This window comes from Varanus komodoensis, unplaced genomic scaffold (genome assembly GCF_004798865.1).
Source record: "Varanus komodoensis strain SLA01 unplaced genomic scaffold, ASM479886v1 scaffold1, whole genome shotgun sequence".
In the NCBI taxonomy this organism is placed as follows: domain Eukaryota; kingdom Metazoa; phylum Chordata; class Lepidosauria; order Squamata; family Varanidae; genus Varanus; species Varanus komodoensis.
In genome coordinates, this window is record NW_025335268.1 from 20676111 (window position 1) to 20689109 (window position 12999).

General features: G+C 37.7%; 1 protein-coding gene across 6 annotated transcripts in view; it reads left to right on the forward strand.

Annotated features, from left to right (window-relative positions):
* The window catches only part of AHCTF1 (AT-hook containing transcription factor 1), a 67218-nt gene that overhangs the window by 35243 nt on the left and 18976 nt on the right, over positions 1-12999 (forward strand). For 5 of the 6 annotated variants that reach the window (XM_044419228.1, XM_044419219.1, XM_044419264.1 and 2 more), the window contains exons 12-29: positions 346-474; positions 812-902; positions 980-1069; positions 1226-1366; positions 1917-2021; positions 3375-3471; positions 3888-4011; positions 4085-4141; positions 4753-4899; positions 6232-6416; positions 6638-6782; positions 6942-7073; positions 9166-9307; positions 9394-9544; positions 10057-10158; positions 10465-10669; positions 10788-10979; positions 12351-12783. In XM_044419228.1, coding sequence (XP_044275163.1) covers positions 346-474; positions 812-902; positions 980-1069; positions 1226-1366; positions 1917-2021; positions 3375-3471; positions 3888-4011; positions 4085-4141; positions 4753-4899; positions 6232-6416; positions 6638-6782; positions 6942-7073; positions 9166-9307; positions 9394-9544; positions 10057-10158; positions 10465-10669; positions 10788-10979; positions 12351-12783 — 2668 coding nt within the window. The remainder of the gene's footprint in view (positions 1-345; positions 475-811; positions 903-979; positions 1070-1225; positions 1367-1916; positions 2022-3374; positions 3472-3887; positions 4012-4084; positions 4142-4752; positions 4900-6231; positions 6417-6637; positions 6783-6941; positions 7074-9165; positions 9308-9393; positions 9545-10056; positions 10159-10464; positions 10670-10787; positions 10980-12350; positions 12784-12999) is intronic. The other variant, XM_044419255.1, reaches the window with a different exon arrangement.

Here is a 12999-nt window from a genome sequence, read left to right on the forward strand (position 1 = left end):
ATGCTTAACCACTGATGAATCTCAGTTGAATGTTGCTATAGAAAAAGGATTTCAATGGATAGGGTTTTCAGAACACTTAAACAGCCTTAATAATATGTCCACCAGAATGATTGAACTTCTGATTTTTACTAGCTTGCCTGTTCCCATTCATTTATGTTGTCATTTGTGACTAAGAATAAAAGTAATGACTGCTGTAAAGCTTTCCTGCATGGTTACAGAATCATGCAAGGAAGGTGACAACCATACTTTTCCTGTGACTTTATTTTGCCAAGTGTGCGACTTCGCAGTTTTTTATTGATAGTTTAATTGTTGTCCTAATAAATAATTGTTTGTGGTTAATTACAGACTTTGCATTTCTTAAAAAAATCTGGTTGTTGCTTAAATGAAGCTATTCCTGATGGTTATAATAGATGTCTTGTCGCTGGCTTGCTTTCTCCAAGATTTATTGATGCACAGCCTTCAAGCCTGAGTCAGGTGAGCCCATGATAAATATGTGGATGAAAATGTAGTATTTCTATTCTGTGACTGTCTTCATTTCTTACACCCAAATCTAGTTCAGTTCAATCATAGGTTCTGATATTACCTAGATATCCCCTTGCCAAAGCTGGTTGCTCTATGTGCAACAGAGCTTCATTTGAATTGAATCATTTGGTGGCAGTGCATGGAACCCTATATTTTTGTCCAGTGTTGTTCATTGTGACGAATAGTGCTGGTTTGGAGCCTCTGTATTGAAATGATTATCATTTAGGCCTCAAAATGCATTAATACGCATATCAATGCATTGTATCTCCCACCTTTTTTTTTAATAAAGGAAGAGCAGTTTGAAGCTGTATTATCAGCTGCTATCCAAACTAGTTCTTTGGGACTCCTCACTAGCTGCATCAAACAGTGGACCTCTGAAGGTAGGTAAATACTTACTATTTGATTAAATTATCTTCTAGAATTTATGCTCATAACTTCTGTTTTTGATTTTTCTAAGAGCAACCAGATTCTGCCCCAAACTTGCATTTTGTTCTTGACTGGACATGGAATAAAGTAGTTAAAACAAAAGAAGAATTTGTTCGCCTATGTAAGTAGTATTGCATACTTTGGAACTGTATCATTTATTGAACACATTCAATAATGGGACTGAATTTTTGGTTCATTTAACAATGTTAAGAGAGCACTTTCAACTTTTATTCTGATCTAAGACTGTTATAATTTCTTTGTGTTTTGTCTTTATAAGGTGCCCCACTATTTGATGGATCATCTAACTTTACTGATCCACAAACTCTACAATCTCTGCAGCATTGTGAATTGCTTCTTAGCAACCTTAGCACAGTTTTGAACTGTTTTGTAATGGAAGCACAAGAACTGACAGAAAAAGGTGTGTGAGATCAAAATTAAGAAGAATGTTTTGTGTCACTTTCTAACAAATAGGAACCTTACAAGGCTTTTCTTCTTTTTTTTTATAAAGGGAATTTATGAATGTTTATATACAGCTTTTCTAGTTTTACCTCCTTGGTGGAGAAAGGAACTTTTTTTCTCTTAAACCGCACCTGATCCCTAAACACTGCATTTTAATATACAAGAAGATTCCATGAAAACATAGTCAGCCTATCTATTCCTCATTTTTGGTCTTGAAGAAGGATATACGTCCTTGTGTAGTTGTTTGCCTATGTAGGTTATTTGGTAATTTTTACAGCCCTATTTTGTCTGTATGTAGTGTTCCCTCAAAGTCACTGTAAAGGGTTGCGCTCTGCCTACTTGGATGAGGGAGAGAGTGCAGTTCCAAATAAATTGCAACCAACATAGTCAATAAAGGGATAAAATAATTGTCATAGTTACCAGTTATCATTGAAATGTTGCTGCAAACTGTCACATACTGCTCGTCAAGGATGCACCATGCTTAAACTCTTGTGTTAATCATTTTTCAGGCATTACAGATCTAACAAACAAACAGCTTGTAACTAGTCTCCTTTCACAGTATGTGCAAGTGGTCATATGGTTCTGTCGATCCAGCCTTCTTCCAGAAAGTTCAGGTAAACTATTAAGAAATCAAACGCAGCAAATTTTAAACAAGAGTAATGCAAATTCTATATTCATAAACCTATCAGAATAGTAATTTTTGAACTGCAAAGCCTTTTATCTCTTGCAACAATGTGTAGTGGCACAGCTCCAGGAGCAGTAATTAACATGTATAACTTAAGTAGGAATGTCAGTTGGCTAAATATGTTTAGTCACCCTCAAGTCTCAGATTCCCCTCCTTTGTAGAAAAGGAGTCCATCTTTTTATTTTCTTCAGTATTAGAGAAGCAAAGTCTCTTGCAAATAACCAACAAAGATTGTGCTCACTGTGGGTTGTCTACCCCCCTTGCTTTTCTCTCTTGCTGGTCCTCTAACAAGTATCTTAGGATACTTAGTAGTGAAAACTGCCTTGTTTCCACTTCCTGCTGCAACTGCAAGTCCCCTTTTTGCTCACTGTAGCTTCCCTACTTTTCTTTTCAGAGATCAAAAAAGCTGATTAGTCCACTCATCCATCCCATATTCCAGGGAACTTGGAGGCTAAAGCCCCCTTTTTTCTTGCTCCCTGCTGCAATCATGAATCCCTGTTCTCTCCTTGTGGCCTTCTCCCCACCACCCCTTTGCCTCCTTGTGTATGTTTATGGGTTGGCAGCATGGTTTGTTGCCCACAAACAAGCTACTCTGCAGGAAGCAGTCCAGGTTGATACAATATGACAAACCAGCATGGTTTGACAGCTGTCTAATGAAAAGCAAAGCCTGCTCTGTTAGTTTCCATAAATGGTGGCTTCTGTGCTTTGACAGGAAACACCATTCAGAACATTGTCAAGCAAGGCATTTGGGATGATAGCAACTGCTTACTGTCAAAAACCTTACCAAAAAACAACATTTTCACAGTTCTAAAGAGCAGAAAAAGAATGAGTAGCAAAGAAGTGACAGCTACTCTATTGTGTTGCTTCAGTGCTGTCACTGAGGAGATCAGAACAATCTCTGGCAGAAAAAAAGATTAAAAATAAAAAATTAGGCACAACAACTAGCGAAGGATCAGGATTACAGTTGGGAATGGAGACAAGATGGGTCCTACTGTGAAGTCCCTTGAGGGGTACCCCAGGGACCAAAGGAGGGAGGAGTGGGGGACAGGCCACAGTGAGCCCAATAATCTGTTGGATGCACCATGGGTTGTTCCATGAACAACTCATGCTGTGTAACATAGTCACAGAGTGGGCTGTCATTTTGTACAAGTGTAACCAATATCTCTGCTTCAACATGGTTGAGCTACTTGTTCTCAAGGTCCATTCTGCATTTTGCATTCTGTGTTCATTTGGTATTGTTTTCAGCTAACTGGGTTTTTAAATGAATTTTATTTCTTGTCAGTAGATGAAGATATGGAATTGTCAAGACCTTTCTATAATTACCAGCAAATACAGCGCTTTTATGCTAGCTGTCGTCAGAAACTAGAACACTTATCAAGGTAAGAGCGTTCTGAAGATGTTTTCTAATCATGTCATAAGAAAAAGAGGAGGCAGCAAAGTATCAGTGAGAGAAGGCATTGACTTTCAATACCAAAATGGTTGATTTTTGCCCAGAGATAGCTAATATTTGTAAAATCTTTATATGTTTTTGTATAAGTTCCATCACTCTGTGTATCACCTTGTTCAAATGTGACATAGTTGGAAATTAATAGCAGACAGTTTTTAAATCCAAGGAAGCTTGAACTGCTTTTAAGGGGTTGGCAGAATAAACTTCAGCAGAGATCCCACTGGCTCACTCATTCAACAGAAAAACCTACATCATGTAATCTGTAATATAATTATAAATTTACTTGGACTTGGTAAGTACTTGGGAATTAAGTTGTTTGTACAATATTACTTTTCTTTGCTGTTGCAGAGGCAAATGGAACCCTGATTGTTTGATGATTGATGGAATGATTTCCCAGTTAGGCGATCCTGTTGTGAAGCTGTGGCAGAGAGATGATGGAGGGACAGGGAAATACCCTCCTCCTACATTGCATGTAAGTGTGACTGGTAAAGGCTTGGTAAATTTTTACAAATGAAATACCTGACTCTCTATGTTCTGAATTATAGGCACTACTTGATCTCTACTTATTAGAAAATATTGACGAACTCTACAAGCATGCAACTGTATCCTTTCACAGTTATTTAAAAAATACTGAGTTTGCCTTTTATTAATTTGGCAAAGAGAACTGAAAGGCTCAAGAGCATGGAAGTTCAGAAAAGGAGCACAATCTGCCATTTATGGGAAGACTATTTGCACAAGAATTCATGCAGTTCTTCATGGTCTCTGTGCATCACACATGTGGGCATTGCCACACAGGACAAGGCCCAAAGCTAAACATCACAGAATGGGTGGGAGCCCCTCTGCCCTCTTTCGGAGCCTTGGATAAGAACAAGAATTCATGTAGTTCTGTTATAGGCTGTAATAGTTCTCATGCTTTTAACACAAGCTGTACAAACAGAAGAATATCTTTGATCTGGCACAAGATTTTAGTAAAATTACTGGAGATGATGAAGCTATCACAATTCATGGGCATCTTTCAAACCTAGGAAACTGCATTGTGTAATTCAAAGAATTAGTGTATGTTGCTAACATTGAAATTAAACATGATTTAATGAAGAGTCATATTCTGAAACTTAATAACTTTAGGGATTATAGTTAATATAAATGGGAATGTTCTCTTTTCTAGTACTTCATGAGTCATTAAACTATGTTTGTCCTTAATATTTTTAATTAGACAATTTATTTGCTATTGGACATCATGCACTCTTGTCCAAACAGGAATGATACTTCAGTGGATTCTTTCCCAACTGTCTTTGCAGTCCCTTTAGGTCTGGTTAACTTAATTCAAGGTTTTTGGTGTTTGGATCACAATGACTTTGAAGTAAGTATATGAAGTGACACTTTAGTTTTAGTGGAGATTTCTGTAAAGATTAAAATATCACATTAGTTCCAGTTAATTTATATAGCTGGAAGCATTGATTTTTAGCAATCTAGTTTGCAGTCCGATAACACCAAATGTTTGTTCTATTTTCCAATACTGTGGCTTGCAGAAGGGCAATGACTTCTGTACTATTGCCATAGTGTAAATTTGATACTACTACTGGTGCAGCAGTGTGAGTTAAGCCTTTTATACCAATAATAGCTTCCTCCTTTCACAATATGAATACTGCGGAATTGTGCAGGGAAGCACACAGGGCTGTATAGCACAAATCTTTGCATTGTTGCTGGCTTTTATTTCCTTTTTTAGTTTTAAACTTAGAATTTCTGGCCACTGAAGTGCCAGCTGTTTTGACAAGCTGACCTGCTTAAGGCATGATAGCAAGGTGCTTTGCTTTGCTTTGCTTTTTACTTTTAGTACTTCGGAGCAGACCTGGCCCACTTAAATTATCTGAAATGCTTCTGTAGCTTGAAGCATTCCCTCAGATATGCCCTCAGATATGTATATTTATGGAACAGTGTATGAATCAAATCCCTTTTTTCAGTTTCATCACATAAGACTTTACTGCTAAATAAATACATCTCTTAGATGGTTGATTACTTGTTGCAATGCTGCAATGTTGATATATTTGGCAGAAAATATATATATATATTTGGGAGGGAAGGTTAGTTGTATATATCCGGTTACAAATGTCCAAGTTAAAAACAACCCCTTCTTAAGAATGAGCAAACCTGGAAGCCCGCCTTGTCCTCCAGTGGCAGGTGGTTGTGGTGAGCAGGCACTGGTCAGCAATGGGATGGGGGGAGAGAGGGAGAGAAGAATTGGAAGGAAGGAGGGAGGGAAAGAGTTAGGGTTAGGGTTAACAATCTTTTTGGTATTTTTCTATCTTTCTATCTAAACTGTTTTAAGAATGATACTATATATCTATGCACATGCATATAGATTCTCTCTCTTCAGTACCTATTTTTACTTTATTACAACTTGATTATCGTTACTGAAATCCTGCATTATGTTTAAGATAATTTAGCATATATGGAAGTGCTTCATAAGTGTTTTATATGCTTGTAATATATGTGGTCTGACTTGCATACAATTCAACTTAAAGATCTCAGGAATGGAACTCATTCTTAACCTGGGGACCGAGAGTGCATGAAACACTGGCTGCTGTTGACATGGATCTCTGGGGCCTGGGTACAGTTGATAAATATGTGCCTCTAATATAGATGACCCTGGCATCATAATACGTTTTCTAATTGTCATCTTGAACTCCTGCAGAATTCTTTGACCTATCTGTTCCATCCAGCTACAATTAAATTGCACTGGCAACACATGAGGATAATTCAAGCACTGATGTGTCAGGGAGAGCACAGGCGAGCCCTCCGATACATACAAACAATGAAGCCATCAATGATGAGCAGCAGTGAAGTTGCACTTCATCTTACTGTCTTGCTTTTTAACAGGTAAAATATGGAGTCTCTTTGATATTAGTGTGCCATGTTTATGAATTAAAATAACCCTGAATTAAAAACAAGATATTATCAATACTTCTCAATACCATTGTAGTTCTTTTGTGATATATATTTTGGTAGTGAAACACTTTGAATGCTTTTACTAGTAGCCTTTACATGCTAGCAGAAAGATCTGACACACATTTAATCTACATTTTAAAAATCAATTTCAGTTGTATGGTGGAAGCATGGAGTGTGTTACGACAGCATTCTACCCGGCTAAATGTGGAAGAGATGCTCAAACATGTATATGAAATCTGTCAGGAGCTGGGACTGATGGAAGATTTGCTAAAACTACCATTCACGGAAACTGAACAGGTAACCTTGGTTAAGAACAGATTCTCAAAAGTACAATTTTGCTCCAAAGAAAGTGATTGAACACATCATTAATCTGGTGGCATGAGATGTAAGTGTTTACATCATTGGACTCTAATTGATCTAGAAAAGGAAAGTAATAATCTACATTTATTTTTCTAGGAGTGCCTAGAGAAGTTCTTGCACACAAGTACTGGTGTTAACAATCATGAGTTCCTCTTAGTTCACCACCTTCAGCGTGCCAACTATATTCCAGCTCTGCAGTTGAATCAGTCATTGAAGACTAACCTCATGGTAAATTTTAACATTCGGGTGTGCATGTGAGAAATTAAACAGCCTTTACTTTGGAAAGTGGCTTTGATAGACTGTACAAAGAATTGTGCTATTTCAAACTAAACAGTGACCCCTCAACCCCCTTCCCAGAAATCAATTTTTGAAAATTAACTATTACCTGGTGGTGACATTTGAATGATTGTTTAAGTGAATCACGAGCCAGTTTGGAGAAAAGATGATCACACTTGGTGCTTTAAAAATAGCTTACTAAAAACTGGTGGTTAGTCAAACCCATACTCCAAATCTCTACACTCCATATTATCTAATTGCTATTGGTAGGTCTGGCTTCCAATCAAGCCTGATTCATACAAATGGCCAGTTTCAAGACTATAAATATGTATTTAACAGGAGTCTTTCTTTTCTTAAAGTTTCAGAACTTTAGATAGCTTAGAAAAATGATTGAAATCAGATGTCAGTATGTTTGTCTATGACAGAGAAGGAGAACAGGTAGCTCTCTAGATGTTGATGGGCTGTAGTCCAAGTCAGCAAAACCAATTGGGAGGAAAGATAGGAGCAGCCATCCAATATCCTCTCGAGGACCTCATGTTCCCCATCCGTGTTTTGTTTAGAATAACAAAAATCTCATGAATTCCCCAACTTTGTTCCAGGAACTCTCTTTTGTTACATGTACTACCCCACCACATAAACTCTGTACTAAATCAAGAGGAAAAAAAACAGGCAATTGTGTCCAGTATCCTAAGAAGAAAGCAAAAGGAATAACAAGGATTTCTGTACTTTGGCATACTTACTATCTTGCCAAATTTCTAACATACTTTCTTTTTAAAACTATATACTGGCTGTCAGTAATTCAAACTTTAAACTTTATTTCATTTTGTCACAGATCAGTTGCAACCCATATTATATTTACAACTGCAACCAATCACAGTATGCTTCCTCCAGGTGTCTACCCTGAATCCTCAGGAGAAGATAAGCTAAAAATAAAAAATTCTGAACAAATGGGCAATTTACAGTACTTACAGTATTCTCTAATAGTAAGACGAGCGTTCCTTGATCCAAATTTATCCACTCAATCAATCTGTCATGGGTATTCTCCTTTTCTTCTTTGGATATGGTCTATCTTAAACTCTCTTGATAGCTAACACTGCCACCAGGAATTTAATTCTAATCTTATTAATTAAGATCCCACAATATTGTGCACAAGCAATAAAATTCCTTCTTTGGATTATGTGGTTGAGGATGAGATGCTGACATTCAAACAGCCTATGATGCTGAGTTAGCAATATACAAATAAAACTTTATTTGTACAAGAAGCATATTGTTTTCAAGATGTTAGGTAACTTATTTTCTTAGTAAATAAAACAGTGTATAACAACAACTTTTGACGGCAGTATCTCATGCTTTCCCTTCTCAATCACTCCTCACTCTCAAATCCTCCTTTTCTCTCCAGAATGTTCCTTGACCAGTCTTTATTTTTAAATCTCAGTTCAGTCTTTCCCTTCTACCTTCAGATTTCTGTCAGCTTCTCTCTCCCACACCCTTACAATACTTGACAATATTAGGTTCTGACTCTCCCTAGTCATTAATATGTCCTCTAAGTATTCTACTTCCTTCTCTTTGTTCTTTGAATCCTAAATGTCTTCCACAGCTCTATCTAGGATTCTAAAGAGAGGGCTGCCTCTTCAGAGTCTGACTGACCGCAACTCTGCCTGTTAACAGCTGACAGACTGATAATGTTGTGCCAGCACTCTCTCCTCTGACACTTCCAAGCTCTGCCCATATCCTCTCTGTCACCAGCCTATCACCTCATTCTTCTTTGCCCTTCTTTTAGCCCTCCTTGCCCTCCTGAAACGTTCTAGCATTTAATGGAACACAGTCTCGTAGCACTTTAAATCATTACACTATCATTCATACAATTTTTCCTACCACCTTGACATCAAAAACTCATGAACATGATAATCTCTATGATCTTCCTGCTCCCTTGGTTTTATGGATATAACTTTACTTTTGACGCCTTTGCAAAAATTGGAGTGACATATTTAAATTATTTCTATGAAATGGTAATTTAGAACTCCTTTCATTCTCTCTTAAATAGAATGATCCCCGTTGGAGAGAGAGATCAGTTGCCAGAAATTCTATATTAGACCAGTATGGGAAAGTTCTGCCTAGGGTACAAAGGAAGTTAGCTATAGAAAGAGCCAAGCCTTACCATCTGTCATCTTCACTAAGGCGAGAAAGTAAGTATTTCATTTCTGTGGGATAGTGAAACCTTTGAAGATCTGTGCTAAAGTTTTTACTGTAATGATTTTCCTTTTTTTCTTAGTTTTGAGACCAAAGCCATTATCTACTGTTGCAAAGCAAGCTGCCACAGGAAATGTAGTTACCAAAGCAACTTTCATCAATAATGTGCTATCCAAAATTGGAGAGGTGTGGGTAGGAAATGAGCAGAAAAATAAGTCATTTCAAAGTGACATGTAAGTACTAATTTTGTTGCCTTAGGGAATTATTACAACTTGTGTTGGCCAGTTGTAAAGTAAAAACTTCAGAGCAACTGTCCTCATTTTTCATCTTCTCTCTATTAACCATAATGAACAGATTGATATTGCTACTGTTCCAAAGGTGTGAACTCTAAGAATGGATGCTTTAGCTTAACACAAGTGTCCCAAAGTTCAGCAGTATACTAAACTGTGTGCCCTTTTGTGAAATGTTAAACTTCTGTATCTCTTATGAGGGGAATAAAGGTGAAAAGCCAAAAGTTTTTAAAAGGTAAAATCCTGTGCAAGCTTGGACAGAAAAAGGCCTACAACTCCTGTCATGCTCCAACCAGCATAGGATTGCACCTTTAAAGACTGAAGAGAGGCAACACATGTTACATAATTATCTGGCTTCTGTTTAACTCATTCTGCTTTGAAAAAAATAACATTTAATTGCATATAGTATTAGTGACTTATATGAACTTGGTCTCTCACATGCTTTCAAAATCTAGCTCTGAAGAACAGCCACCTAGAAAAGATCTTTGCAGTGACACAGAGCTTCCAGATCCATTTGTTGGAACACCAGTTATTAAGTCTTCAAGGAAACATTCCAGGTAAAATGTTTAAATGGTCTGAAATGCATTTGGAAGTTCCTTACTGATTTATATCCTTTGGGTGTTTTCTGACCCACTGAAGTCAGTAACACTAATTCACGGTAGTGTGAATTGAGAGTTGCTCGTATTAGCAATAAGTCTGACCAGTGCTTGGAAAGCTTTTTTATTGCTCAGCTAAACTGACAAGTGAACTGTGGGTAAAGCATTGATAAACACATAAATCTTAACATTGGAAGTACCTCAGACACATTTTGTTTGTTAAAGTACAGCAACTTAATTCTTTTAAACACTTTAAAACATTTGCAGATTGCTTGACCTGGTGGTCCAGCCTGTTTCTCTCGATTCACCAGCCCCTGGAAACAGTCTGCAGCTGTCACCAAGAGTTTCTGCTTCCTGTGTGCTTTCCAGTCCATTGCATTCCAACCCTCGATGCTCTATAAGAACATTACTGCATAAGAACTTTACAAGAGCTCCAGAATTAAAATTACTGGAAACACCCCCTGTTGTCAAGGTATATAGAACTGTGAAGGTTTCAGGAAACTGTTCACAGGTTGACGTACCCAAGTAATGATGGACTTCTACTTGGATGTTTAGTTCACCCCTTTTAAGATGTTTTCTCTTCTCCTTAGAGAGCTAAAGCTTTGACATCAACATCTTCCTCTGGCTTCACTCCTCAGTCTATTTTGAGATCCAGTGTTCGCACTACTCCTTTAGTTACTCCAACTGCATCTCCAGCAAGGTCTATTACACCCCCTCTACGTGCAAAAGAAACAAAAATATCATTTATGGAAGAAAGTGAAGCTTCACAATGGACTGCTGGGGTAGGTTGGGAGAAAAGCAATGCTGAAAAAGGATAGTTTGATCCATATTTAACTGTGACTCTTAACTGTGTGAAGTATGAACACTGTAGGGGATTGGTTTTGAACCCAGGTCTGCTTGACACCCATGCATCTACCATCATACTCGGATTGGGGCAGGGGCTGTGTATGGAGCCCAAAACATAAAGGCCTGATGTATGTGATTATTATTAATACTTTTCAAACCTGTAGGTGAGGAGAAGAGTCTAATTCAGATTGGACCTAATTCACTGGGTTCTACATAGGATAGGATCCTACATAGTATAGGATCCCTATTGAAAGTAATGTCAGGTAAACCCAGGTAGCCTGGGCATACACAATCTTAGTGCCCATAACTTCTGTTTTCCTAAACAGCTCAGAGTACTGAGTTCAGACATCATGACCACATAGCAGGAATGTAGTATCCCTAGGTTGTTTTGAAAACCCAGACTGGGCAAGAACTAGTATGCTCATTTGATCTCCTGGTTAACCTTTGATTGTTTGATCATCTGAATTAGGTCAGTACCTAATATAAAATTATCTTAAATGTTCAACTTGAGGTAATGATAGTCAGCACTTCTCTGCAATAGGGTGAAAGGCAAGGACCTCAATATAATTGTCTTGCTTCATGAAGGTTAAAAGCAGCTGCACATTGCCTTCTATACCGTTAATTTGCAGATGCAGAGCCCCTCTTGCACTCTGTTGTTTCTGAACTCTAACTGAAATGACATCAGAATAGGTGGTAGGCAAACCTCCCTGGCACTGAGCCCTAACAAAATAACCACACACAGAGGAGAACAAAGGAATAGGCCAGAATTGAGGTAAAGGTATAAAATTAGGTGGATAAGTGGAGTGACATGCTTTCTCAGAGGCTTGAGGGTATTTAAGCAATTTCTAATAGAAGTAGGAGAAACACATGGTGTACTTTTTCCATTCAGACTGGTAATTGGCTTAGTTGCTGATTTACAAGGTACAGATCTGAAACTATCCTGCATCATGCATCTCTCCATGGATAGATTTGGCCTAAGAAGAAGTCAAGCAAAGCATTATTTAAGGAATACCAGTTTTTTCAAAGTGAGGATGTTCTGTCCAGTGATTACTTTTTTTAACTCTAAGTACTTTCAGCTCTCTGTTTAATATATTTTTAAAAAAACACCCATGCTGCACTGCCCCAAGTTAAGGTGTATTCAAGATGTACAAAGCTCATATATGCAGATGAGAACTGGTCACTTAGATATAAATAGGTTGACTTTTCTGGGAGTTAACTCAGTGTTAAGAGCGTAGTATGGTCAGAATTTCCTGTTCACATAGGTAATTGTATTGCTTAGTATAATTTGGACCTTTTTTTCTTTCAAGATGACAGATCATAAAACAAAACACAGTGCAATTTCATCTGAATATAATTATAATCTTGAAGCTCAAATGGAAGATACGTGGACTAAGAATAGAAAAACTCCCTCCTTTTCGGCATGCAGGCCTCAGGAAAACCATGAAGAAATGGACCTGTTACCGGAATGTATACCAAGTGATCCTTTGGATAAAACTGAATCCTCCAAAGAAACCAATAACACTTTTGCTAAATCAGCTAAAACTTCTTTGCAGTATCATGGCACAAAACCATCAGTTGACTTAGGCGATGGCACCTTCATAGCATCTCAGCCAGCAAATAATTTCTCCGAAGATATTGTAGATGTACCAGAGTCAATTGAAAGAGAAGGCACTGAAATAGTGGGAAATGATTCATTACAAACGGAACAGCAAAGTTCTGAAGATGTAGAACAATCAGCTGGTATGTCATTTGATATAATAGTTTATGGATACAATGGAAATAAGAGGGATGGACCTGCCGTGGTGGATCAGAGCAGAGAAACTCCCATTTTGGGCATGAAACTGGGTGTTACCCTTCCTTCTGCCCCCAGTAATCGGAGAGACTGTGTGTCAAGCCATAGGTGTTTTTTTAGCTATTCCTTCTGATAATGAACTCAACGTTGAGTAATAAGTAGTA